We start from the raw sequence: 26,948 nt of genomic DNA, 5'->3' as shown, positions 1-26,948 counted from the left end.
GTCTTGGAGAGATCGTTACTCTCTGTAATCCAAAAGGAGTCATTTGATGAAAAGTTATTTTCAAAGTTCAGAGCGTCTCTATTGTTGCTATCACGTCCTCTTTCTTTTGGGGGCCGTAAAACTCCACACGGGCAGTAGATAACAGCCCGCATTCCTGTCACCATGGCAACAGGGGAAGGACATCTGCATATCCTACAAATGTTTACTTTAAAAACAAATTATAATGGCTGTAAGGGTGTTAAACATGAATAAAGGCCATTATAGTACTCTACATTAAAGGTGAAGTCAATTCATTCAACAGGCTTAGGGTTAAGGCAATCACTTTTTGTAGTCTACTTTATTGTGCAGTTGGCCAACATTTAATCAAAAAATATTGTGAACGGGCGACACACCAGTGGTGCATCTATTATCTTACATCATGTTCATGTGCATACAACTGATGTAAATTAGATGTAAATGTGTTTTATTTTGTTTACTTACTTACCATTAGTATTAGTATTATTTAGTCTTATGCTAGCAATTTTTACTTTTAGCGCGAAGCGCTCGCCCACTTCCAAACACTCACTTACGCACTCCTTCACTCACGCACGCCCCGTGCATACTAATTAGTAGTAGGAAAATGGAACATTACCGTTGTAAACGGGCAAAGCCCGTTGCAAAAGTGCGCACTAAACGAGCACTTTACATTGGCGGTCGTCATCCCCATATAAAGCACTCATTTGCGCTAAGTAGCTCACGAATACGTTCCCCATATCTTGCATGTTCCGTGCATATAAGCATGTAATGCAAAAATGTAACATTATTACTGTATAGAGGGCCAAAAACACAAAGTGGGCGGAGCCCACTCAAAATTAACAAAAGTACCCGTCAGTGACCAGGGACCCACACCATGAGGTAGGAAAGCGCGAGCGCTTTCCGAAAATGTATAGTTTATGATATTTGAAAAATGGGAAACATTGTTTTTGCATCGGAATATTATTCTTTCTTTCTTTCTTCTTTCTTTCTTTCTTTCTTTCTTCTCGGGACCAACCCCCCTATTTTTCACCCAGTGAACATTGACGGAAAGTCACAAAAATTTGCACACCTCTAAAAAGAATGCCTCTCTACATTCTGGCTATTTCCCTTTTCTAAAATAAAAAAAAAAATGGCGCGTCAGCGCCCCCAAATGTACCAAAAATGCATTGAGCAATAGGAAATGACCCAAAAAAAATCTGATCGTAGAATCATGAAATTTGGCGCAGAGGTAGATGGTGACAAGAGAAGTAAAAAATATTATTACGGCAACGCCGTCCGCCCAACCAAATGTCGGCCATATTGGTTCAAAAATGGCTAAGCATGACTCGGGAGTTTTTCCAAATGTCGTACTCCTCCCAGGGCGTTGGCTCTAAAAAGCTGAAATTTGGTGAAAATGGAGGAGGAGTGGGACATCAAAAGTTATTCAAATTACATTGATACCTGTCACAGTCTCTGTGCGGCGAAGCCGCAAACTTTAGCTAGAATTTCAGAAATCTCCCAAATATAACATTTCTGCCGTTTGCGCAGATAAAGTCCGAATTGCGTCAAATTAGAATCAGTTGTTAAACTCTTTGCCCTAAACCTACTTAAAGTGAAATAAATTAATTTGGCGCCACAGCGCCCCCTACAGATTTTATATTGAGGTTAAATGTTTAGTTTTGCGAAATTACATGAAATTTGACACACAACTCAATTTTAGCATCCCCATCAAAAAAGTCAATGAGACCCATGTCATAATTGTTATGGCTTTGCCGTAGCGATGACCAAAACCTCCCACGTTATTCCAATGGGAAAATCACCAGAACATGTTTACACTTTATACTTTCACAAACTCCTCCCAGGGCGTTTGCCCTATTAACCTGAAATTTGGTGAGACTCATCTTTAGGGGTAAAAGTTATCCACATTTTTATTCAAAAAGTCACGGTCTCTGTGCGGCAAAGCCGCGCATTTTGCCAAGAATTCAAAATAAAATAGCTTTTTGATGGTAAAACAAAGGGGAGAAGATGTGACAGCGTCACAGATTCAGTAGTAGGCGTAATAAAAGGACCATTGGGGCGCGTTAGCGCCCCCTCCTCTTGCGGCGTGGCGGCGGCGGCGTGGCGAGGGCCGATCATTGCCGCTTGCGGCTTTAATTTTATTGTTATTATTTTATTTTATTATTATTTTATTTTTATCTTTATCTTTTTATTTTACTTTATCTATTTTTCTCCCCCTCCCTTCCCTATTAAGATATGAGAGGTGTTTTGTTAATAAGAGTTTTTTGTTTTATTTATAAGAGTTCTTCTATTAAGAGTTATAATAAGTTATCTGTCCTTTCCTTCTGTATCTACTGCGTTGTAAAATGAAATTTCCCCATGTGTGGACATTAAAGGATTATCTTATCTTATCTTGTCTTATCATTGACATTTTGCTGGAGTCATCTTTTTTGAAGGCATTTTTGTAGGGTTATTTTCAATTTCTTGCATTGATAACTATAATTATGTAGATAATGTAGAGAGATGGTAGAAAGGCCTATATTCTAAGAATCCAAAGAATGTATTTAGAATAACATTTTATTTTTAAATTCAACTCCGACTTCTGGATGGTAGAGATGTGATTTGATAACGTGAAAATAAAATTGTATTTTTATTTTTATTCTGTCCTCCCCTCTTAAAAAATGCCAAGGAAAGTCCGTGAAACAACAAATTAAAAAACTCTCGCCTAATTAAGAATTGCATTTTAGAGCTACTGTGTCAAAGTAATGTCTCTTGTGGATCAACAAAGTTTGTCAAAGTCTGGAAATGAAAGAAAATGGACCAATGAATGTAGTACATGTTTACAATGCACTGTCCTGTTCAAAATGTCCTGTTTGGAGATGCACAATGGTTAGGGTTGCCAACCGTCCCGAATTGCCCGGGACGTCCCGAATTATGGGTGATTTTGATTTGTCCCGTCCGGGAAAGCGCCAGTCCCATATTCCAATCACAGCCTCGCCGGCCAATAAGTGGCTACTGCAAAGGCGCTACGCATACATTTACCACGCGCCTCTCGAAGCTCCATTTCATGGAATTACCGTGACAGACGCGCGTCTCAGCCAATCAGCGTGCAGCAGCGGGCTGCTGCGCGCTGATCCGAGGTTAGATTGAATTGAAATACCTGGCCTGTTCTCGTTCTCTGACTGCCACCGCCAGCTCAAGATCAAGTATTATTCATATCCAGAGAGGGAAACAGAAGGTAAAGCGCGTTTAAACCGAGGCGCACGGATAATGGAGTTTGGCGTGAGGAGAAAAACCCAGCTGCTGCTGCGCACGGACAGGCACGGACAGGTGCAGACAGGTGCACCGACAGGTACGAAAACGTGAGCTGATGTTGAACGAGCATCATTCTTGTGAATGATGCTGATGTGTGCTGAAAGTAGGGTTGAGTAGGAGAAGCAAGAAATATCCATGGAAGAAGTAACTTAGATGGTGAGTCTTCTTTTGACTTTGTTAATTTAAAATTCTTATTCATCCAACCCCCACACATAAGCTCATAGATTAGGGGCAGTATTTCTCAAACTAATAATGATTTGTTTCTGTCATTTACTGCAGGGTAAGAGGAGGTCCATGAAGACAGACATCAAAGACACAGACAACTGAGGATAACAACAGAGACACGGTCAATAAGACAATACAGTAGTAAGAAACAACAGAAACAGGTCAGGAGAGCAACACCAATACAATTTATGTATGAGAGAAAAACTGAAGACAGTTGTTATTATTATGGATAATAACAAAACGTTCTACACCCATTAAATGTTTTAAAAGCTTAAATGTCAGAGTTATAATAAAATGTTAATATATAACTTACATAAATGTCTGTCTTTTTTCCCCTTCAATATGATATGGCCTCCCATATATTGCTCAGAACTGGGATAAATTAGTTTGACAATGGTTTAGGCCTAAAGCTTTTCAGTGTCTTCAGCATATGGTTATAGTCTAATGCTAACATGACATTTGAGAGAAACTTGTAATAATTGTCTTCACTATTCCCATGAACAACACATCTAGCAAGTACAGTAGTGGTTTGCCAAAATTACACTGAAATTAGGTTTATGGTATGGCTAATGAAACCTTGTAATTTCCATTATTGTTGGTCAGCTGTTGGCATGTGCGTGCACACCTGGAAGAAGTGTCCCTCATTTCGGGTCGAGGTGGTTGGCAACCCTAACAATGGTAAAGCAGACATGGAAGATCAGATGCAAAGGAAGTCCAGGGTCTGTGGAATTTGCACGTTCTCCTCATGTCTGAACAAGTTCAAATCAAGAGCCAGTGAAAAATTAAAAGATTAAACATTCACTATTTAACTTTTTGATGATTAAACCCATGAGGACTTGCTTGTTTCCATGAAGACGCCATTTCGAGGACTTCCGGTATGGTGACGCACTGAGTGGACGCACCTCACATGCTGCTGCAAAACCTGGTTTTAAAATCACAGTTTGACCAACCTAATCCCAAAGAACAAGGACAAGAGATGAGTAAACAAGGGAGACACAAGTCCGGTAACGCCACAGGACCAAAACAAACAAAGCTGACGGCCCATGGCTCCATTGGAAAACTGCCCGCATCACAAGCTAGCGAGGCTAACAAGGCTAACGAGGCTAACACAGCTATAACACTGCTAACACGGCTAATACGGCTGGCACAACCAACAAACCTGAGAGCCGCGCTCCCTCCCCGCAGGAGACGCAGAGTCTCGCCGGTTCGGATGGAGACTCTAGCAGCTTCTTGGCGTCGGAAAGGGGAGAGAATGTAATTGGTCATCAGCAGTGGCTCAAGATGTCCGAGGCGCAGCATGCCATAGCTCCGGCAGTGTCAGAGGCAGTAATGGCTAAATTGAGGGCTGAAGGAATTGCAGGCGCACGCTTTGAGGAAGTTGAGCAGCGTGTTTCAGACAATACAGACGATCTGCAGACAGGAGGGGCCAAAATGGAGGCACTGCAGGCCAGGGTGAAGACGCTGGAGTTGGAGAACAATAACATGAAAAATAAGCTTCTGGATTTATAGTCCAGAAGATTATTCCTGAGCTCCTTGTTAACTCAGGAGTTGAGGTCCTCCCATCACAATCAAAAGAGCCGCCTGGGCAGACCAAGACCAGCAGCTGATAAACCACGAGGCCTGATAATGAGGTTTCTTAAAGATCGTGTGAAGGAACGCGTCCCGAAGGCTGCAAGGGTTAAAGGAGACCTCCAGTACAAAGCAAGCGCGTCTTTTTTGCTCCAGATATTCCATACGAGGTGCGTCAGCAACGGCAAAAGTTCCACCACATCTGTGAGGAGCTCAGGAGGAGAAAACTGAGACATGGGTTCTCTTCTACGCAACTTTTGAAGGTAAAAAACATGTGCTCAGAAGCAGAGGTGCTCCTCAGGAAAATGCTAAATGTGCTAAACAAATTTCAAATCAATGGCTTAGTTATACGAAATATTGGGGTTCTTTACGATGGTCCAAAATCAAGAATGAAAATCAATGGTCATCTGTGGCTGGTCTCCCCTCCTGTTTGCTTTATATTTGGAACCATTGGCCCATTTATTAGACAATCAAAAACAATTGATGTTACAATTGATGGGACTGAACGCAAAATTGCTTGCTAGGCAGATAATGTTCTATTGTATTTGACCAAACCAGAAATTTCCATACCCAATGTGATGAATTTTCTTCAAGAAGTTTGTCCAACGTCTGGATACAAATTAAATTCTCTCTTATTGGCAACCCCCTCTTACCTTCAAAAAGATTTACCCATTTAAATAGCAAACGGAATCACTTAGATAGTTAGGTGTGGTACGACAAAAACATATCAACTATTCTGGAGAAAAATTATACCCCTGTTTTTATTACTGTAAAAAAGATCTTGAAAAATGTAACCTTACTCCTTGCATAAGGAGTAAGGTTACATTGTCTAAGTCAAAGGATTGAAACTATAAAAATTAATGTTTTTCCCAGGTTTCTCTATCTGTTTCAGACTCTTCCGACTTCTATCCCCAGCCGGCTGTTTGATGAGTGGAATAAAATTATATTAAGATTTATATGGCAATGAAAAAAGCCAGTATCCGATTCAAAACGTTGCAACTATCGAAATAAAAAGGAGGCTGGGGGTTTACCTTGTTTGAAAAAATAGATCAGATCAGAACCTTGCTATACTGGTATGATCCAGAATATGAAACTCAATGGAAAAATATTGAGATTAATGCTGTGCTGGGGGTTCCCGTGCAGGCCTTACTGGCAGATGACAAGACAGTTGAGTCATTTGGAGGAGGTGGAGAACCCATGGGTGAAATCTGTTCTTTCAACATGGAGGGAGCTAATCCAAACATACAAACTAAACAAAGAGCTTGAATTGGTTGGCTTACAATCAAAATTTCACATCTAACAGCACAGGCACAAGATTTAAAGTCAACGAAAGGTATACAGGTCTTTTACCAGATTGTAAAGGAGAATAATCTGAAGAGCTTTGATGAGTTGAAAGAATCCTTTGGCTTGATTCTTGGCCTTTTGACTTTTATAGGCATTTACAAATAAGGAGTATTATAATCAAGAAATTGAAAGGCACGATGACCATCCTTGACTGAAATATTCATCAAAGCATATAAATTGGGACTTTCAAGGGGATTAATATCTACATTGTATGAATGTATTAACAATATGGACAGTCACTCTACTGATTATATTAAGGGTAAATGGGAAAGAGAGGGTCACTTTGTTCTGGCTGACGGAGAGTGGGAAACTATATGTGTCTCGTTTCTTTATGTCATTACTCACAGGGAAATGCTAACTGTTGGAGAGGACGTGGCAGCCAGGAGGCAAAACAATATCAAGTGTTTTGGGATTGTCCTGTTGTTGGCCGGAGATCAACAAAGCCTCACAAACAATTTATGACATCACCATTCACCTGGATTTCAGGACAACTGTACGTATTTGGGTCTCAGGACTCCTGCCATGGATACAATCGACATATCTCTGGAGCATTTTCCTGGCAGCAGCAAAAAATGCCCTCACAAAAAAGTGAATGGCACAAAATGTGCCGACGATCATGGACTGGACTATAATTATAATGAACATTCATAATATTGAAAAAATTACATTTGGACTTAAGGCCGTAGTTATTTTATTACTTGGTTTACGGATTTTTTTATTAAATATATTGAACAGGCGGGCGAAATATAAATAAAAATATCATTTAAATTTCAAAAGATTTTTTCTTACGGGAGGAGCGTGTAACAGTAGATTTCGCGTGATTTACATTCAGAACTCACACTTCTAGGCATTCAGCCTAAGTCATGGCAAAACGCGCTGGAGAAAATGTGGTAAACAGGTTTAAAATGTGTATTTGCGATATAAAGGCGGAGGAAATCGCCCGGACCGCGCAGGGACGGAGCTGCTCCGCCACGCTTCACGCACACTTGTCTTTTGACTAAATACCGCTTTTTGTATTTCATTTAATGCTATTTTGTGTTGTCGGCGGTACTTTCTAAAAACAAATTGATAATAATAAATTTTATTTATATTGTCTAAATCAATAATCTAACTGCGGATCCGTAAACCAAGTAATAAAATAACTAGACATAACTTGAAAATTGACACATTTAACAGAGTTTGGACTGACTATATGGGACATTTTTCTTTCCAGGCCATGATTTTATTTGATCCATTATTGTTTGAACGTCTACTTTTTTAATCTGCTCTTGTCTCTGGTCGTGGTTTTCTTTTTCAGTTTGTTTTTATGTGTTCAAACAATTTTAAATAATAAATAAATAATTAAAAATATTAAAATAAAATAAAAAATACACCCTTTCTTTTCCTGCAGTCAACAGTCACATTAACAGGTGTTCACTCCACCTGGACCACTTCAAGAAGAATTAAGGAAAATATCGACCAGGAGCTGACCTGTAATTATCCGCTTGTCTCCATGAAGATAGACAATTTTAATCTCATACTGTGTGGAACATTTCATGAATCTTTGTGGAGAAATGCAGGTGGCGTACCCTCCAACAAAACATTAGATAGTGTAAGTCTTTCTGGTGTTTCATTTTCCACTGATTTCTTTACTCAAACTCAGACTTCACACTTTTATGACTAAATCCAGAGGCAGACCAGCTCAGTTTCAGCCTCACTTCTCACTAGGGTCACGTATGGAGGCCTGCAGAGGTCAAATATTATTTTGTGTACTGTTATGTAAAATGTGACATGCTGCTTGTCCCAGGAGTCACTCTCTGTGGGATTCACCACACATCACAAATGAACAGTTAAACAATAACTGCTCATTTGTTCTACACATTTAATGAGAAAGTTAAACTTTATCCAACTATTGACAACTTTGGACACCGTGGCCATAGTAACTGCTTTAGCATAACTTGGACCACTGCACTACCATTTAGTTTCTATTTAATTGTACTCTGCAGTTGCATGTGTGCACCATTAGAGAGCACAAATCCTAACACCACTACAGTAAAAATACTTTCTAACCGCCACTACTACTATTCCAAACAAGAAGACAAGGGTCATCACCATTACAACGCTTTAGTGAAAAGGCTGTGGTCGGTAGAATGACCCCTGCTGACCAGAGTGTGGAGTGAGCGCTGGGCCTGTGGTCAGGACTGGCCCGCTCCTCTCCATAACAAGGGGAAAACCGTGCATCCCAAAGCAGCACCACACAATTATCTATGAGCCCACAACGTTCCGTAATCCCAACCTCAACAGGAGGAAATGAAAGGCAAGCGGAAAAGTTTGGGAGACCTAAAAATCCTTCTCCGGGTCAGGAATAAAAGAATTCCAGAGGCATAAAGTGAGTTATGTGACACCGTCGTGGGCGGTGTTTGTATGCATCAGCACACTGTGAGGACATACTGGAGAAACTCAGGCAAAAACATCTGGATGTGGAGTCAACACTTTCATATTAGCCTCAGAACAAAGAAAATGGTGTCAGTCTTTGGTGTTATTGAAATCATGGAATTTATTTAGTTGCTTGTAATATGGATACTACGATACGCCATATGTGTGTATGCCTTAACTATAATGTTGTGATATTTTAAGCAGTCTTACTTGGTCAATAAACAAACTTGTATAGAATCTAAAGTACTGCATCCTCTACAGTACTGCAACTAAAGTGCCACATCCTCCAAGTATTGCATCTTAAGTACTATGCCCTCTAAAACAGAGCATTTTTTTCCAGAGAGCTAAACTTCAACTCAAGTATCACATCCTATAAAGTACTAGATCCTCTTAAGTACATGCACTAAATGTAAAGTACTGTATCTACAAGTACAGCATCTAAAGTACTGCCCCTAAACAAAATGTTATGACCAATGTGAGCGGGGAGCATGTTCTCTGGCTCTGTATGGCAGACTGCTGCAGCTGCTGACCCTTTAAATACACATCCTGACCATATTGTACCATCCACATAGAGTAGAGTCTGATCCAGGGCCATGCAGGGCAGACGGCGGGCAGAGTGATGTGCCTCTCACACAAATAAACAGCACCAGTACCGCAGAGAAATGAGTGAGTTCCGCTCTCATCTGGCATGCGCATCAGGAGCCAGCTGCACTCACAAACCCAGTCCTCCGACATCTTTGATTCCCACTCTTTACTGTGACGCGTCAAGACAGATTTGTTGCTGTGACGGCCCTGGCTTCGGGCTGTTGGCCTCGGGGGACCACGGCCTCTCATGTGCACTTGGTCCAGCTGCAGGGAGCTAAAAAATAATGACTTCCTTTGGAGAAGCCTGATGTGTGCTGTCTCTACTGCTCTTTCTGCAGACTGAGAGCTTCTAAATCAGTGCTTTACACCCACACATCAGCAGTGGCTTTGAACATCCTTCCACTGTGAGAAACCATGTCACCTGACAGCTTAAGCAGATCAAGGTTTATGGATCCACGCTGATAGTAGCTGTTTATCAACGTATCACTTAAATAGAGCCACAAACTTGCATCTTTGAGGAGCCTTTAATCTGTGAAAGTTGTGAATTTATTGTTCCTTCGCATTGCAGCCGCTTTCAGTTCCACTCTGCCTCACGATTCTTTTCGGGAAAAGTTCAGTGAACAATCCAGCATCTTTTTGACGAACCTTTATAATGTTACAAGAGCAGGTGCTTCGTGAGTAAACAGTCGAGTTTTCTCTGCTAAAATCACTGTCACTTCTACTCTCTGAGGAAAGGAAAAGCAGCAGCTCTGCTCCGGCTCTGCCCCCCTTTCCCCTGGGTGTGAGTATCCATGACGACGCTTGATGAGATGTGCATCACGCAAACTTCAAGAGAGTACAGGAGACAGGGCAGTGAATTCAGCATGAACTGGACTGAGACAAGCGTAAGGCCAATAAAGGGTTTACAGAAACACTATTGTTAAGATAAAATAAAACAAGCAAATGTTAAATTGAGTAGAATGCCATGGTAAAGGTAAAAAGCGCACAACCTATTAAACCAATTTACAATAGACTAAAGACAAGCCTCGAAATAACGGGTCGGACACGGTCAATGACCAACGAAAAAATCTGTTTTGACCGACTCAAAAATAAAGGCACCGGACATAGTGACCGACGCTAATTTTTCAATGTAATATATTTTTAATTGGCAAAAACAGCGCGGTGAACATACCCACAGCGATTCCTATGCACAAACTGGGCGCACTACACTACAGTCGACGATTATTGTTGTAGTTGTACAGCGGCGGAAGGCAGCGTAGCACATGTGCACGCTGAGAAAATCAGGACGCAACACGTCGGGGGCGTTTGAGCGTCGGACTATGGAAAGACTAAAGAGAACGTCGGACTAAAGAGACTGACGGCGCTCGCCCTTCTCTATTTACGCCAGACGGCGCTCAGCGTTAAAAAGCATAAAAATACGCCGCGATAAGCCGCTCCCAAGTGGCGGAGTGTGATCGCATTGGCTTTCCATATCAGACGCTTTGGACGCGCAACCAGAGCGGTCCAGAGGGAGAGGGAGGGAAAGAGAGAAGAGGACACGGGTAGTTCCAGAGCGTAATCTTACCTGTAAATGCTTTTTTCATTCTTCACAAATCTGTATGTTGTTGGCGTGAGCCAAAGGAAAGTTTCAAGCCCCTCCCCCGAGCGTTACCATGGAGCTCATCTCACTAATAAATTATATAATGCTTAAAAGAGCTACAATGAGGGGCCAATAAGCATACTTTTATATTATTAAATCCATTTGTGGCCATTTTATTTTTAAATGAATACGCTGTATTAAAGAGTAGGGAAGTTAATTGTTTTTAAAAAATCTTGATATTTCTCCTCATGATAATCGTGACTAAAATGAATATTGTGACTAATAACGAAACAAACAGAAGTCACCCAAAAGCTAATAAGACGAGGAAATATGAGGAAGTGTATGTAGCACTTGGCTTCACTGTGACTCTTTAGTCACAGTGAAGCCAAGCCTGGAGTGCCCTGGAGACGAGGAAAGACCACCGTGTCAATAAAACACTTGTGACTGATTCAGAATTAGCCTTGACAGGTACCAAATGATTGGTACCTGTCATGTTGACAGGGACGTAAAAATAATAATTTCAAGACTTGAAAGAGCTTATAGGCATTACAAGATTTATAAATAGCAGGCTGCTATGAGTTTCCCTAAAGTGCAGCAGTGGCAGTGACTTTAAATAAAATAGATTAAAATCGTAATTGTCCCATGGGTACAAAAAAATCAAGATTTTATTACTTATGGCCATATGGCCCAGCCCTATATTAAGCCCTCTAAAAACTTAACTCAGTTAGGCAACAATTGTGCAATTTACCTATTATTACTTACAATAATAATAATTAACGGTTAGGACAAAACAAATTATTTTGCAGTTTTTTGTCATCAAACTGGGACTAATGAATTACTTTAAGAATTATGATCGTAGGTCCTGAATTGTGAATCGAACTGAATCATGAAAACACCCCCAGTATATCCAAATATCACAGTACAATATATTGCAATACAATGATGTAAGTTTCTTCATGTTGGCTCTATCAAAGTTTCCTAGTTTCCTCTATTTTTATATGTGTAACTTTTAAAGCTAGAAGATACTGACAATAACCTTTATCGTCAAAAACGTACAAACAGCTTGAGTGTGTTACCGTGGGCAAAGCGGTGGAGCCAGTAGTAGCAGAAGTCTACACCTAGCAGACAGAACCACCAGGTCCAGGGTGAGTTGAAGGGCAGCTCTAAGAGGCGGTAGTTTTCCCACACAAACATGTAGGTTGACAGCTCAAAGCCTCGGACCAAAAGCCTGAAACACACAAAAGAAGAATGCTTCTTTCAGCAGAAATGGTGGACTAACGCCACAATCTACCAGCTCAAGTGAGAAATTGAGACGGATACTAATCTATATTATCTGATATCGATACTAGATCATCATTTCAATCAAATATTGATACTGGACTCTTTAAACGTCACCATCAGACAATCTAGCAGAAAGATGATTCCACCAAGAGACATGTTCTTAAACAATTATGAAGCAGGGTGTGTCTCTGTCAGTCTTTATTTTGTGTTTCTAGCTCCAATAATTGGGGAACAAAGTTAAGTCCTAAACTTGAATAATATTTAATATAGCCTAAAAGACGCACAATCTGCAAGTAAGACAAAAGTCCAAGGCTTCAGCTTAAAATGGAGGGGAGCAGAGAGAACAAAAGGAGAAGAGACAGGCCCCGCCCCCTATCCTAACACACGCAGGAGGATGCACTGAGCATGTAAAATAATCAAATGTGATAGAATGAATCACCCCGACACTCCATGCAGTCCAGCTGCAGTGCAATGATCACAGTCTTTCCCTAGCATTAAAAAAGTTTCAGCTCAGCTATTCAAGACCATGGATGACGAGAGATAAATAGAGATTTCCGTGCTTTCCTATTGTTTGAAGAAAAATCAAGTAGAAAAAGAACTGAAGTGAACATAATCCAAAGCCGCTAGGAAATAGTGCTTCGTTTGCCAGTACCAGTCACGTATATGCGGTTGGTTATCGCGTGAACTCCCCAATTGAGCCCTGTGAACTCAGCAGTGAGTGTGGCAGCAACAGCGCCACAGAGCTTTGCTCTTCGTGTGTGTGGCACACTGCAACCAGGCTGCACGGCAACCAGGCCGCACTACAACAACCAGGCCGCACTGCAACAACCAGGCCGCACTGCAACAACCAGGCCGCATTGCAACAACCAGGCAGCACTGCAGCCAGGCCGCACTGCAGCCAGGCCGCACTGCAGCCAGGCCGCACTGCAGCCAGGCCGCACTGCAACCAGGCCGCACTGCAACCAGACCGCAAGGCTCTTTGCCCTCAAGGCCTTGAGGCCATTCATGAGCCAAAAGGCTCAGGGGTAAACAAAAGTAAAAAAAGGATTTCAGGTTCATTAGGGCAAGACTAATCCAGCTCATGTCTGTAAATATGCCAGCTTCTTCTTTGAAGTACCTTCAAATTGAAAATTACTTCAAAATAAGGATTTCATAAACAGTGTCCAGATGACTCCCTTTGAAACATTTTCTACCATCAGACTGTCTAATTTTGTATTTCCAGTGGATGCCTGAAGAGCACCAAATCTTTAACAACTTGTTGACACTGGGCCCTCTAATGCACTCACTCTGTTTAGCCGATTTCTTGTGTTATTTTGGACTTACAGAGGCAGTCTGGAGATCATGCCACAGGAGACGGAGGTGATTCCGTCGCTGATTGTGAGCACAGGAGTGTCCGCCTTCAGGGCCCCCACCACCAGCTCTAGCAGCATCAGCCCGATGAAGAACGGAGTCGCCTGAAGACACAAAACATCAGACCTTTCAGACTCAAACTGTGGTAATATTGTTAGCCAATCAAAAACAGAACAGGATGAGTCAATATTGTATCGGAGGAAACAAAAAATGACTGATATTTGGCATCAGTAATTTTCCTGCACTGCACCAGCCTGTGTGCGCTCATTCCCAGTTTGTCCTCAGTTCCTCCGATTTGGTCTTTTTGGACCGATTGATGACTACAAATGGAAACAGAAGATAATTTAGGCAAAAAATATGCATGTTTACTTCATGCAACAAAGTATTGTTTATTTTACAGTGCATCACTTTCCCCACATTGTGTTTCGTTACAGCCTTCCAAAATTCCAAAATGATTTGCCTCAAAATTCAACAATCAATACCCCATCTTGGCAAATTTATTAAAAATAAAACAAGCACTGTGAATACGTTCCGGGTGCACTGTATATTGTACTGTAGGGCTGCAACGATTACTCGAGTAAATCGAATAATTTGATAACAAAAAAAGCTTTGATTATTGTTTTATTGCCTCGATGATTCGTTTAATTTACATATCTAAAAAAAATACAAAATTAAAATTCGATTATCCATCCATCCATCTTCTGCCGCTTTATCCGGGGCCGGGTCGCGGGGGCAGCAGTCTGAGCAGGGACTCCCAGACTTCCCTCTCCCCAGACACTTCCTCTAACTCCTCCGGGGGGATCCCGAGGCGTTCCCAGGCCAGCCGAGAGACATAGTCTCTCCAGCGTGTCCTGGGTCTTCCCCGGGGCCTCTTCCCGGTGGGACATGCCTGAAACAACTCCCGAGGGAGGCGCCCAGGAGGCATCCGAAACAGATGCCCGAGCCACCTCAGCTGGCTCCTCTCGACGTGGAGGAGCAGCGGCTCTACTCCGAGCTCCCCCCGTGTGGCCGAGCTCCTCACCTTATCTCTAAGGGAGCGCCCAGCCACACGGCGGAGGAAACTCATTTCGACCGCTTGTATCCGCGATCTTGTTCTTTCGGTCACTACCCAAAGCTCATGACCATAGGTGAGGGTAGGAACGTAGACCGACCAGTAAATAGAGAGCTTTGCCTTTCGGCTCAGCTCCCTCTTCACCACAACGGTCCGATGCAGCGACTGCATCACTGCAGCCGCTGCACCGATCCGCCTGTCGATCTCACGCTCCATCCTTCCCTCACTCGTGAACAAGACCCCGAGATACTTGAACTCCTCCACTTGGGGCAAGGACACCCCACCCACCTGGAGAGGGCAAGCCACCTTTGTCCGGTCGAGAACCATGGCCTCGGATTTGGAGGTGCTGATTCTCATCCCAGCCGCTTCACACTCGGCTGCAAACCGTCCCAGTGCATGTTGCAGGTCCGGGTTTGATGGAGCCATCAGGACAACATTGTCTGCAAACAGCAGAGATGAGATCCTGTGGTCCCCAAACCGGACACCCTCCGACCCCTGACTGCGCCTAGAAATTCTGTCCATAAAAATTATGAACAGAACCGGTGACAAAGGGCAGCCCTGGCGGAGTCCAACATGCACTGGGAACAGGTCTGACTTACTGCCGGCAATGCGAACACAGCTCCTGCTCCGGTCATACAGGGACCGGACAGCCCTGAGCAAAGGGCTCCGGACCCCGTACTCCCGGCGCACCCCCCAAAGGACACCCCGAGGGACACGGTCGAAAGCCTTCTCCAGATCCACAAAGCACATGTGGACTGGTTGGGCAAACTCCCATGAGCCCTCGAGCACCCGATGGAGGGTATAGAGCTGGTCCAGTGTTCCACGACCGGGACGAAAACCACTCTGCTCCTCCTGAATCCGAGGTTCGACTATCGGTCGGATTCTCCTCTCCAGTACCTTGGAATAGACCTTACCCGGGAGGCTGAGGAGTGTGATCCCTCTGTAGTTGGAACACACCCTCCGGTCCCCCTTCTTGAACAGAGCGACCACCACCCCGGTCTGCCAGTCCAGAGGCACGGTCCCCGAACGCCACGCGATGTTGCAGAGACGTGTCAACCAAGACAGTCCTACAACATCCAGATACTTTAGGTACTCAGGGCGGATCTCATCCACCCCCGGAGCCCTGCCACCGAGGAGTTTGCGAACAACCTCAGTGACTTCAGCTTGGGTGATGGATGAGCCAGCCTCCGAGTCCCCGGTCTCTACTTCCTCTTCGGAAGACGTGACTGAGGGATTAAGGAGATCCTCAAAGTATTCCTTCCACCGTCCGACGACATCCCCAGTTGAGGTCAGCAGGCCTCCACCTGCACCGTAAACGGTGTTGGTGAGACACTGCTTCCCCCTCCTGAGGCGCCGGACGGTTTGCCAGAATTTCTTTGGTGCCGACCGATAGTCCTCCTCCATGGCCTCCCCGAACTCCTCCCAGGCCCGGGTTTTTGCCTCTGCGACAGCACGAGCCGCGGCTCGCTTGGCCTGCCGATACCCGTCGATGACCTCCGGAGACCTACAAGCCAGAGTGGCCTGATAGGCCTCCTTCTTCAGTCTGACGGCATCCCTTACTTCCGGTGTCCACCACCGGGTTCGGGGGTTGCCGCCACGACAGGCACCGGAGACCTTGCGACCACAACTCCGAGCAGCCGCATCAACAATGGAGGCGGAGAACATGGTCCACTCGGACTCAATGTCCCCAACCTCCCCCGGGACATGGGAGAAGCTCTCCCGGAGGTGCGAGTTGAATACCCTACTGACAGAGGGCTCCACTAGACGTTCCCAACAGACCCTCACAATGCGCTTGGGTCCGCCAAGTCTGTCCGGCTTCCTCCTCCGCCAGCGGATCCAACTCACCACCAGGTGGTGATCGGTTGACAACTCTGCCCCTCTCTTCACCCGAGTGTCCAAGACACGCGGCCGGAGGTCTGATGACACGACAACAAAGTCGATCATTGACCTCCGGCCTAGGGTGTCCTGGTGCCATGTGCACTGATGGACACCCTTGTGCTTGAACATGGTGTTCGTTATGGACAATCCGTGGCTAGCACAGAAGTCCAATAACTGAACACCGCTCGGGTTCAGTTCGGGGAAGCCGTTCTTCCCGATCACCCCTCTCCAGGTGTCACTGTCATTGCCCACGTGGGCGTTGAAGTCCCCCAGTAGAACAACGGAGTCCCCGGTCGGTGCACTGTCCAGTACCCCTCCCAAGGACTCCAAAAAGGCCGGGTACTCTGCACTGCTGTTTGGCCCATAGGCCGCCACAACAGTGAGAGACCTGTCCCCCACCCGAAGGCGGAGGGACGCGACCCTCTCGTTCACCGGGGTAAACTCCAACACGTGGCGGCTGAGCTGAGGGGCTATCAGCAAGCCCACACCACTGGCAAATATAAGCCTCAGGGGCAAGCCAAATATCGGATATTGATGCGGCTCAAAAAATCCATAGATTGTTGTTGGTTGTTCAAAAAGACATGTTTGTTAATTATGTTTTTTATGCTCCACTTCCAGTGGTCAGATGTTTAATGCAAGCGTGGAAATATATTTTGTCAAATTTAAATACTGTTGTGGAAAATATACTATAAACGGTGCCAGAGAAAGAAGGCAGAATAGAACCAAGTTGTCTTGTTCAAATGTGGGTCTTTATTTTAGCCGTGCACAAGCTAAAATGCTTTCCCTAATAGAGTTGTCTCTCCCTCCCTGGTCTGACTGAATGAATCTCACAAACTCCAGCTTAAAAAGGCACAACAGTCAGAACATGATGTCAGAAAGTAATGATTGTTAGAGGTCTTTGTTTCATCCCTAGTTGTGGGTCATCAGACCCCTCTCAAAGGCATCTTCCCAATCCTCTGTCCTTAACCTAGGCTACTACCTAGTACTATATTTTGATACTTAAGATACAGATAAAGGACTAAAAATATACTCAAATACAATATTTGTTATGTGTTTTGCCCCACAAATATAAATTGTAACTAGGCATGGAACATGGCACTTGTCTCCAACATTGGAACATTCCTGGCAAAGCCATAACATATCCATGGAGTCAAGAGGATGGTGGACCCTCCAGAACAGTTGCATATATAGTACACCTTAAATTTGTAGCTCTGTCCGTTATTACATTTAACTTAACCAATCATTGCTCATAAGAGATTTCTAACCCCCCAATGTATCTCATTTCATAAACTCACCATCAAACATACAGAAAAATACCAGCTCAGCAAATTGAAAGGAAGCACTGTGAGTCCGCTGCGGAGGACACTATTTGTTTTGGAATAACACAGGCTTTTCATGTTTTGTGATCCTTTATTGTTTGTTTCACTATGAGCCTCGTCTCTAGGGCCTAAAACCACATCATGTAGGCAGGCACAATATTTACCTTTTTCTGTAGCTGGCAATAAAAGTTGAACCAGTTAAGCTGAATGAAACAGAATGGTTACTACTGACCATGAGAGTGGCAATACATCTCAAAGACATACAGTGAGGAAAGTAAGTATTTGAACACCCTGCGATTGTGCAGGGTTAATTTAGAAATTATGGAAGGGTCTGAAATCTTCATCGTTTGTGCATTTCCACTGTGAGAGACTAAAAAATATATAAAAGATAATTAATTTGTATGTAATTGCTGCAAATAGTGTTAATATTTGGTACAATTACAGGTTTGACCAGGTTTGCACACACTGCAGCAGGGATTTCGGCCCACTCCTCCAGGCAGGTCTTCTCTAGATCTGTCAGGTTTCGGGGCTGTCGCTGAGCAACACATAATTTCAGCTCCCTCCAAAGATTTTCTATTGGATTTAGGTCTTGAGACTGGCTAGGCCACTCCAGAGCCGTGATATGCTTCTTACGGAGCCACTCCTTGATTATCCTGGCTGTCATTGTCATGTTGGAAGACCTAGCCACGACCCATCTTCAATGCTCTGACTGAGGGAAGGAGGTTGTTGCCCAAAATCTCGCAATAAACGGCCCCATTCATTCTCTCCTTAATACAGTGCAGTCGTCCTGTCCCCTGTACAGAAAAGCACCCCCAAAGATGTTTCCAGCCCCATGCTTTGCAGTAGGGATTGTGTTCTTGGGATGGTACTCATCCTTCTTTCTTCAAACACGATGAGTGTTTTTAAACCATGACAGCGTAGTGTATTACCTTTAAAACTGGTCCTAGCTCTCTCATTGACCAGCTCCTCCCGTAGTTCTGGGCTGATTGCTCACCTTTTTTATCATCATTGAGATCCCACAAGGTGAGATATTGCATGGAGACTGACAGTCATCTTTAGCCTCTTCCATTTTCAAACAATTGCTCCAACAGTTGATCTTTTTTCACCAAGCTGGTTGCCAATTACCCGTAGCCCTTTCGAGCCTTGTGGAGGACTACAATTTGGCCTCTGGTGTCTTTTGGCAGCTCTTTGGCCTTGCCCACGGTAGTGGTGATTGTGGGGTGGTCATGTGTCTTAATGCAGCTAACAACCTCAAACAGTAACAATAAGTGGAGTAGAGGTGGACTTTTTAAAGGCAGGCTAAAAGATCTTTGACAGACAGAATTTCTGTTAATTGGCAGGTGGTTACCATTCACCTGCACGCCGGCGAGCATTTTCCATATCTCAAATATTCTCTTACATCACTTTTATTTCCGTGGTCAATACCAGCAAGCCATACATCATTTTAAAGCATATTTTCTCAACAAAACGAATATGTCATTGATTTACATTGAATAATATGCCCCAAGAAGCAATTGCCAATAGTTTGTGAGAAAGTCTCAACTTTTACAAACGCATGTCCTACCTGTTTGCTGTTTATGATGGACGAAACGGCTTTAATTCTGTACATCCTTGTACTCAGTCTGTCCATAAGGAACCATTGAAAAACAATATCCACTATTTTTCCTGAAGTTATCCGATTTCGAGATATTGTAAAGTAAACAAAGTTTTCTTCTGTGACGATATTCAGGATTAAGGCTCGTCCGGCGCATTTCTCCGTCCATAACAAATGACCTGTTTGACTTATAAGATGGCGTTTGGCATCGATCTTTTCTTCAGACTGTTACCTACAGAATGAGACCATCCACGGGTTTGTTCTCTACAGCCTCCGGAGGAAAAAAATGCGCCGCTTCCGATGCACGACGCTAACTTGTTTTTAGCAACATAGCTAACGTTAGCGTGTGACTTAGCAGACTTTGATTGACATATTATTCTAGCCAATAAGAATAGCTTTAGAATGCGGGGGGGACTCAGGGGCCCTGACAGAGCCTGGCATTACTCTGGACATGTCAGTGGCGCCGACAAGGGTATATCAACTTGTTTAAGGCAATATGACGTCTCTTACGCGCGTTTTGTTTTGTAACAGATGCACGTGAAGGACTGAAAATGAAGAAGCACATGTGTTACGCGGTGCGTTTTCAGTTCTTTGAGATGAAAGTCAAGTTAACAAGCATGATAAAAATATTTGACACGGTGGTTCAGGAAAGACCGGTCGGTGAGTTGGCGAAACAATTGAAAAATAAAAGATTTTGATGTTTTTTCAACAAAATGCTGATATTTATTTTTCAGTCGGCTAGTTTCATAGTGGGTCGGTCGGGTTACGGCAAACAGACATATTATTTTGCTCAGCCTTATTATTTATTTTTTTCACCTCTATATGGGAAATTCATGGGTAAACTCGTATTTACACATTTTCACATACATTGTTTTTAGCAGTTATAATAGGTATTAGTGGCCTACAAAACATCAAAATGTATGTTTTATGATCATAGAGGAGCTAAAATTGTAATAAAACAGTTTGGCACAGTTGGCACATATTTGGATCACTTGTTCCGAATATACTTTTTGATACAAAAAGGTCAACAGCACCAAATGCCTGTTCCTAGAGATCTGAAACTTTACACAGTTGTTGTCAACAAGATAAACATGTACAGTGAACAGCATAAGCACACAATGAAGTATGTCATGCTTAGGACCATTACAAATTGACAATATTCAGGCGAGACCTTCTAGAAACTAGAAGGTCTAAGCTTTCTAATGATGCATCACACTTGCATGTGGGCTGTAAGATCCTCTTTTAATAAGCAATGCCATTTGGGTATGTCCAACCATTGTGCACAGGGCGAAATAGGTGGATGGTAACAGGTAAGCACATATTTGGAGCAATAACATACAAATCAATATTTTTTAAGATTCTGTTCCTCACAGTGGAACTGCACCTATGAAGAACATTTCAGACCCCTCCATAATTTCTAAGTGGTAGAACTTGCACAATCGCAGGGTATTCAAATATTTACTTGTAGATATATATATCCTGTATCTATGAAGAGTGGCAGGTTTTCTTGCCAATTGCATAGGATAACTGAAGAATTGTACTAATATCATACCGGCTTATTTCACCTAAAATGCCTGACTAAAATGAGCCCTAATTAAACTGTATGCCATTTCTGAACCTATTGGAGTACAAATAAAATGTAGTTCTGACACTGTGTGGTTTTGTCTTGATTTCCTCTAACTGTAAGGGATAGCAAGCGGTGCACAGACAAATAAATTTAAAATCTCTGTCTGTCCTCTCGATTTTTGGGTAAATATAAGGAGTTAAGCTGCTGTTGGGAAATATTGACTGACAGACAGTTGATTTGGCATGTGTTGTGCTCTGACAATCTATTTTTGAATGTGAAAATTGACCCTCAAGTGGCAGAATTATGATTATAACTGGCATAATATGCTTTTCATCTCTTTTTTTCCCTTCAGCCTTGTCCGTGGAACTATTGTTTTGCTCATTGAGTGTCTGCGTGATGTCACGCAGGCACTATATGTTCTTGTATTGTGAATTTTTTTTATTATTATATTTTCTATGATTTTCATTTAGCCAGTTTCAACTCCTTAACGCTTCAACCGATTTCAACATGTTATACCTCATTGTGATCGTTTTCGTAGTACGTGTGCTATTACTTTTGACATTTTGACTTTTTGCAGAATTTTCAAAGGTATTAGTACGTTTTCCCAATTTAAATGAATTTGGGCATTATGAGTGTCTGCGGAATTCTTTAGGCTTTATTCTTTAGAAATTTGTGACGGAGCCAGTCGAGCGAGAGAGAGAGAGAGAGAGAGAGAGAGAGAGATAGAGAGGGGGAGGGGGAGGGGGAGAGAGGGAGAGAGAGGGAGTGGGAGGGAGGGAGGGAGAGGGGGAGACGCAGACACTCCAGCAATGGCTTCAGCCATTGCAGATTTTCTAGTTAATTTTATTCTGTAAAATGGAAACTGAAGTTGTTTCTGTTGGTTCTCCAACTGTGCAGAGTTTAGCTAGCTTGTTTGCTAACGGCAGGGGAGATAAAGGACACTTCAACTCGTCCCACAACAATTTGATTTCCTCAACACACAGACATCCTATTTAAGGAGAGACATGTAATCAATTCAACTGTGTGTGATCCAAAGTCCCAAAATGTGACCATAGCTGCAGTGTTCCTGTTGTTTATCTGGTTTTCTACTGTTTATTTTGATATGATGTCAGGTACAAACTAAATATTTAGCAGGGTTTTAGTTGTGTGTTTTGTTTATCAGAAGAAAATTCCATTACTCACCATTGATACTAACTGCTAAAATGTTAAATGTTGTGATGCCATTATGTATAACCTCTATTCCCATTTTGAAGTTATAGCCAATATCTCTGTAATGATTCTGGACTTGCAATTTAACCAAAATAAATACAAAACACTAAATACATTTAAAAATGTTGTTACATTTTCTTATTTGTGAGTTTGGTGTAAATGGTCCTTGATAGTTCTCGTTTATCAAATGGTGAAAAAAAGGAATACGAACTGTGTTAAAAGGCAGAATTGCATTGTTTATGTTAAGAAAAAGAATATTGGAAGCTATTTCTGTTTTTAATAAGACAAAATGAGATTGTTCAATATGAGGTTAAAAAAGTGACCTGGCCTACTTCACTTAAAGCACCTAACCTAACCTAACCTAACCCTCAAATCAACCTACTTTATATAATATTTTAGCAGCAAGACTTTTCTCTCATTTTCCATTGAAATTAATGGCATTCCCGCTTAACAAAGATGTGAATATTGCAGTCATCTAGTAAAAGTGTAAAAAAAATGTTCACAAGACCAAAACAGTGTTAAGAAAAACAACCACAACATCTGAGCACATGACAGCAGCACAGAAGAGCATCTGTGCGCCTCATACAACGTTAGTTCTGATTCTGATGGAAAAACTCAGTGAACTATACCTGATCTTAATGACTTCATAATAGCAACAAACATGGAACTAATTATTGAGGCCCAGGGTGAGTGCAGGTAGTCGCGAGTGGGACTCCAGCTCCACATGGCTCTGTGGAGAGCGCTGTCAAAAAAAACAGATTTGTCCTGTATTATATATTCTTTTGTCTGTTCAAAAATCTCAGGATTGGGATTAGGGCTGGGCATTAGGGAAAAAAGATAATCTACATTGCTTTGCTCATATTGATCGATCTCGATTTTCAATTTGATTTAATTTGGTCTTTCAAAAAACAAAGTAAAGTATTAGGGCTGTAAACTAAAGAAATATTTGATCAACTAAAGACATTCACAGCCAATTGATTAAAAAAGAAGCGTAGCAAAGAAAGTAACCATATTTCTGACCCAAGCTGCATAAACAAGACTACAAATATTTCTAACACATTACACATGATTATATTTACCTGATAACACCTTTATTTTGTTAAATTTTCTTTTAAACTGTTCAAAAAATTGTCCATTGTGTGTAAAGTGTCCCTGCACTGGATGGAATGTTGCTTATTGATGCCAAGACAGAGCGATTCTGGTTTAGAACTCATCTAATGCACAGTCTGCAACTTGACTAATGTAAAACTAAGAAAATATTTACGAACAATCAAAATTTGAAAAACATGAGAACCTCCCATATTCTCATTTTAGGTCTAAAGTATGAAGTCTCCCTCTCTTTCTCTGTCTATAAGTATGACACCAAATATCCAAAAAAAATGTTCATGTTTGCTGAAGTTATTGTTTATCTGCAATGGATTGACCAACTTAATTTCACTTAAATACACATTAAAGACACTGTCCTTGATTCTTGAAACGGGACTTTTTGAGGTCTGAGGACATTTTTATCTTACAATCCCATCGTGTCAATACAGAGACAGGAAAAAAGGCTTTCAACAATTTTGCTCCCTCCCTGTGGAACAAAATACAGAGACTTTTTTAATTAAATCATTTTATGACTTTTAATGATTTTAAAGGCGCAATGGACGATTTTTCAGCAGTTTGAGAACGCAGGCGGAAGTGCGCATGCGCACTCCCCCGTGCGGACTGATACAACACACACGTTCCTGGGAGTTTAGACCTCTACAAAAATGCTACTCAGTCTGCCCTCAAAAGTTACATAGAAAGGTTTAAAGGCAAATAGAATCACAATGGCGATATCTCAAACATCGCAATTACTTTTCTTCCCAAATTGTTCAGCATTGGGGTCACATGTGGAGGCTCGGGGTCTACTCCTGTCTCCTGCACGGGTAAAAGTGTAGGGGCCTGAATTGTAAGCACCTCCAAAGAGCAGTGATCACACGCGATGGTCCGTCCCACATCTGGAGGCACACCCAGCGCTCCTCCATGGAACAGACCATTTCCCCTCCTCTGCTGTGTATCTGACAGTCTGAAATATGCAGCACGGAACCTCAAGCTGAGAGACATTCACTACATCTATTAACCCTCCGCGTGTGCAAACATGGTCGGCTACCGTCGACGTCATGCGGAAGTGGAGACCCGAAGCTACGCCTGAGTGATTGTTTCATGCAAATCCACCAAATAAAACCAAAGTTATGATCATTTCAATTCCATTAAAAAAGTGTGTAAAAACATGCGCTCTTTTATGCGCGCGTTGCATTTATTATAATAACTTTGTCGTCTTTTGTGATAAAAAGGAAGTGAAAAAAACGTTAGCTTGTGCTAACCCGGATGTTCATGATGCAAACAAGTATTTAAACATTCAGTCACGTGACAAATAATCAAAGAGAAAGAATGAACGAGAGGAATCAGTGCTGTATTTGAGTAATTTTGGAGAGTTTTAGTATTTCAAGTACTGTATTTTCCCACGTAAAACTCTTTAACCTCCTCAAAAGCCGTCCGTGCGCTTAATAGTCCGGTGCGCTTAATATATGGTTTATTTCTGGTTGTGCTTACTGACCGCGAAGATATTTTGTGTGGTACACGGTGTATAAAGAAGATTTGGGACACGAGACGCCGATGCACGTCTAGCTTTACAGTACTCCGGAACCGGAAGTCCCAACAACATGTGTGCAAAGCATTCTGGGAACAGTAGTCTTCTGCTACACGCGGCGCACGCGAAACTTTGTCAAAACGTAAACAACATTTTCAGTCAGGCACAACGCAGACACCTACCGGTAAATAAATGACCCCAAGAATCTTGGCTCAAGATGGCTCCTGCCAAGAGACCATTGGATCTGTTATATTATCGCAAGAAATGCGCTTAAGGGCTAAATTATCAGTCAACTGTGGTCAGAGGCCGGAAGGCCGGAATCATCACTGAACTGCCGCGTGGATCCGAGATGCGGCATCACACTGACCAAAGAGATTTTAGCACGGAGCACTATCGGCGCTTTCGCTGTTTTTACCATTATGCGCCCCAGCAGACATTAAACTGGGACACATGGGACGAAGTCTGTGCGAAACCAGGACTAATGCACCGGGACACAGGACGTAAACAATCGGGGCTGTCCCAGGTAAATCAGGACGTCTGGTCATAGCTATGCAGGATGTACAGGGCGGCATGTGAAGGATTTGAGGACGAGGAATGAACTGAAAAAGTGAGTGTATTGTGATGTATTTTACGTGTTGCAACTGAACGAGGCTGGGAGTTGTTGTGAATACGCTAACGTGTCTTTTAGCGGTAGCAGAGTGTGTTCTGTGTTTGTATTTTACGTGTTTACAAGTGATCTTGACTGAGAATTGATTTGGATATACTAACGTGTCTGTTAGCGATAGCAGAGTGTGTTTTGATGTTGAACAATGTTGATCTGGATGAGTTGAACGCGTTTAGTAAAGCTCAACTGACTGACTTATCCGTCTGTTTTGTTTATCTTTTGCGCTTTATCGTCCGGTGCGATTTATGTATGGACCAGTACACATGGTACACAAATGGCTGATGGTGCGCTTAATAATCCGGTGCGCCTTTTTGTGCGCAAAATACGGTATTTTATTGGCACACTTCATGTTGATCAAGTTTAGACCTGGTTTAAACCTGGTTTAGACCTGGTTTAGACCTGGTTTAGTCCTGGTTTAGACCTGGTTTAGTCCTGGTTTAGACCTGGTTTAGTCCTGGTTTAGACCTGCTTTAGTCCTGATTTAGACCTGATTTAGTCCTGGTTTAGACCTGGTTTAGACCTGGTTTAGTCCTGGTTTAGACCTGGTTTAGTCCTGGTTTAGACCTGGGTTAGACCTGGTTTAGTCCTGGTTTAGACCTGGGTTAGTCCTGGTTTAGACCTGGTTTAGTCCTGGTTTAGACCTGGGTTAGACCTGGTTTAGTCCTGGTTTAGACCTGGTTTAGTCCTGGTTTAGTCCTGGGTTAGTCCTGGTTTAGTCCTGGGTTAGACCTGGTTTAGTCCTGGTTTAGACCTGGTTTAGTCCTGGTTTAAGTCCTAGTTTAGACCTGGTTTAGTCCTGGTTTAGTCCTGGTTTAGACCTGGTTTAGTCCTGGTTTAGACCTGGGTTAGACCTGGTTTGGTTTAGACCTGGTTTAGTCCTGGTTTAGACCTGGTTTAGACCTGGTTTAGTCCTGGTTTAGACCTGGTTTAGTCCTGGTTTAGACCTGGGTTAGTCCTGGTTTAGACCTGGGTTAGTCCTGGTTTAGATCTGGTTTAGTCCTGATTTAGAGTTCCTTCTGAACCTCACTCACATGGAAGTGCAAGGCCTGTGGTGTGGCTCTCTGTGTCATTTTGGACAGAAACTGTAGCACAAATAGGGTTATGATAGAAAAACGCCTGTGGATTTACCTACTTTTTATTGTAAATAGTTGTTTATTGCTTGTATATGTCACAAGAATACTTGTATATGTACATATTTGCACCTTGTGGTTCAGTTTGAACCTTTTAAAACGCTTGGTTGAGCATGTTTGAGGGTTTTACAATTAAAAAAACATAATTTTTCTAGACGGACTTTGTGTTTTCTGTGTGTGCTTAGGTCCAGTATGTTGAAATAGTATGTCAAAGTGAAAAACTAACTAACTGATCATATAGGTGAGGTTGTGCTGAAAAAGAAGATAC

The 26,948-nt window shown here is 42.6% G+C and overlaps 1 protein-coding gene and 1 long non-coding RNA gene across 2 annotated transcripts in view; both read right to left on the bottom strand.

Annotated features, from left to right (window-relative positions):
- The window catches only part of LOC140373589 (uncharacterized), a 528,683-nt gene that overhangs the window by 126,486 nt on the left and 375,249 nt on the right, over window positions 1-26,948 (bottom strand). The gene's annotated exons all lie outside the window — the stretch shown is intronic.
- agmo (alkylglycerol monooxygenase) overlaps window positions 1-26,948 on the bottom strand; it is a 129,843-nt gene that overhangs the window by 98,190 nt on the left and 4,705 nt on the right. Inside the window, exons 2-3 of the mRNA XM_072460158.1 lie at window positions 13,628-13,758; window positions 12,100-12,251 (exon numbers count right to left, since the gene is read on the bottom strand). Of these exons, the coding sequence (XP_072316259.1) occupies window positions 12,100-12,251; window positions 13,628-13,758 (283 nt within the window). The remainder of the gene's footprint in view (window positions 1-12,099; window positions 12,252-13,627; window positions 13,759-26,948) is intronic.

Source organism: Eucyclogobius newberryi, unplaced genomic scaffold (genome assembly GCF_026437365.1).
Source record: "Eucyclogobius newberryi isolate DKJ021-1_F unplaced genomic scaffold, fEucNew1.0.hap1 SCAF_3, whole genome shotgun sequence".
Classification (NCBI taxonomy): Eukaryota; Metazoa; Chordata; class Actinopteri; order Gobiiformes; family Gobiidae; genus Eucyclogobius; species Eucyclogobius newberryi.
This window is presented reverse-complemented; position numbering and strand designations above follow the sequence as displayed.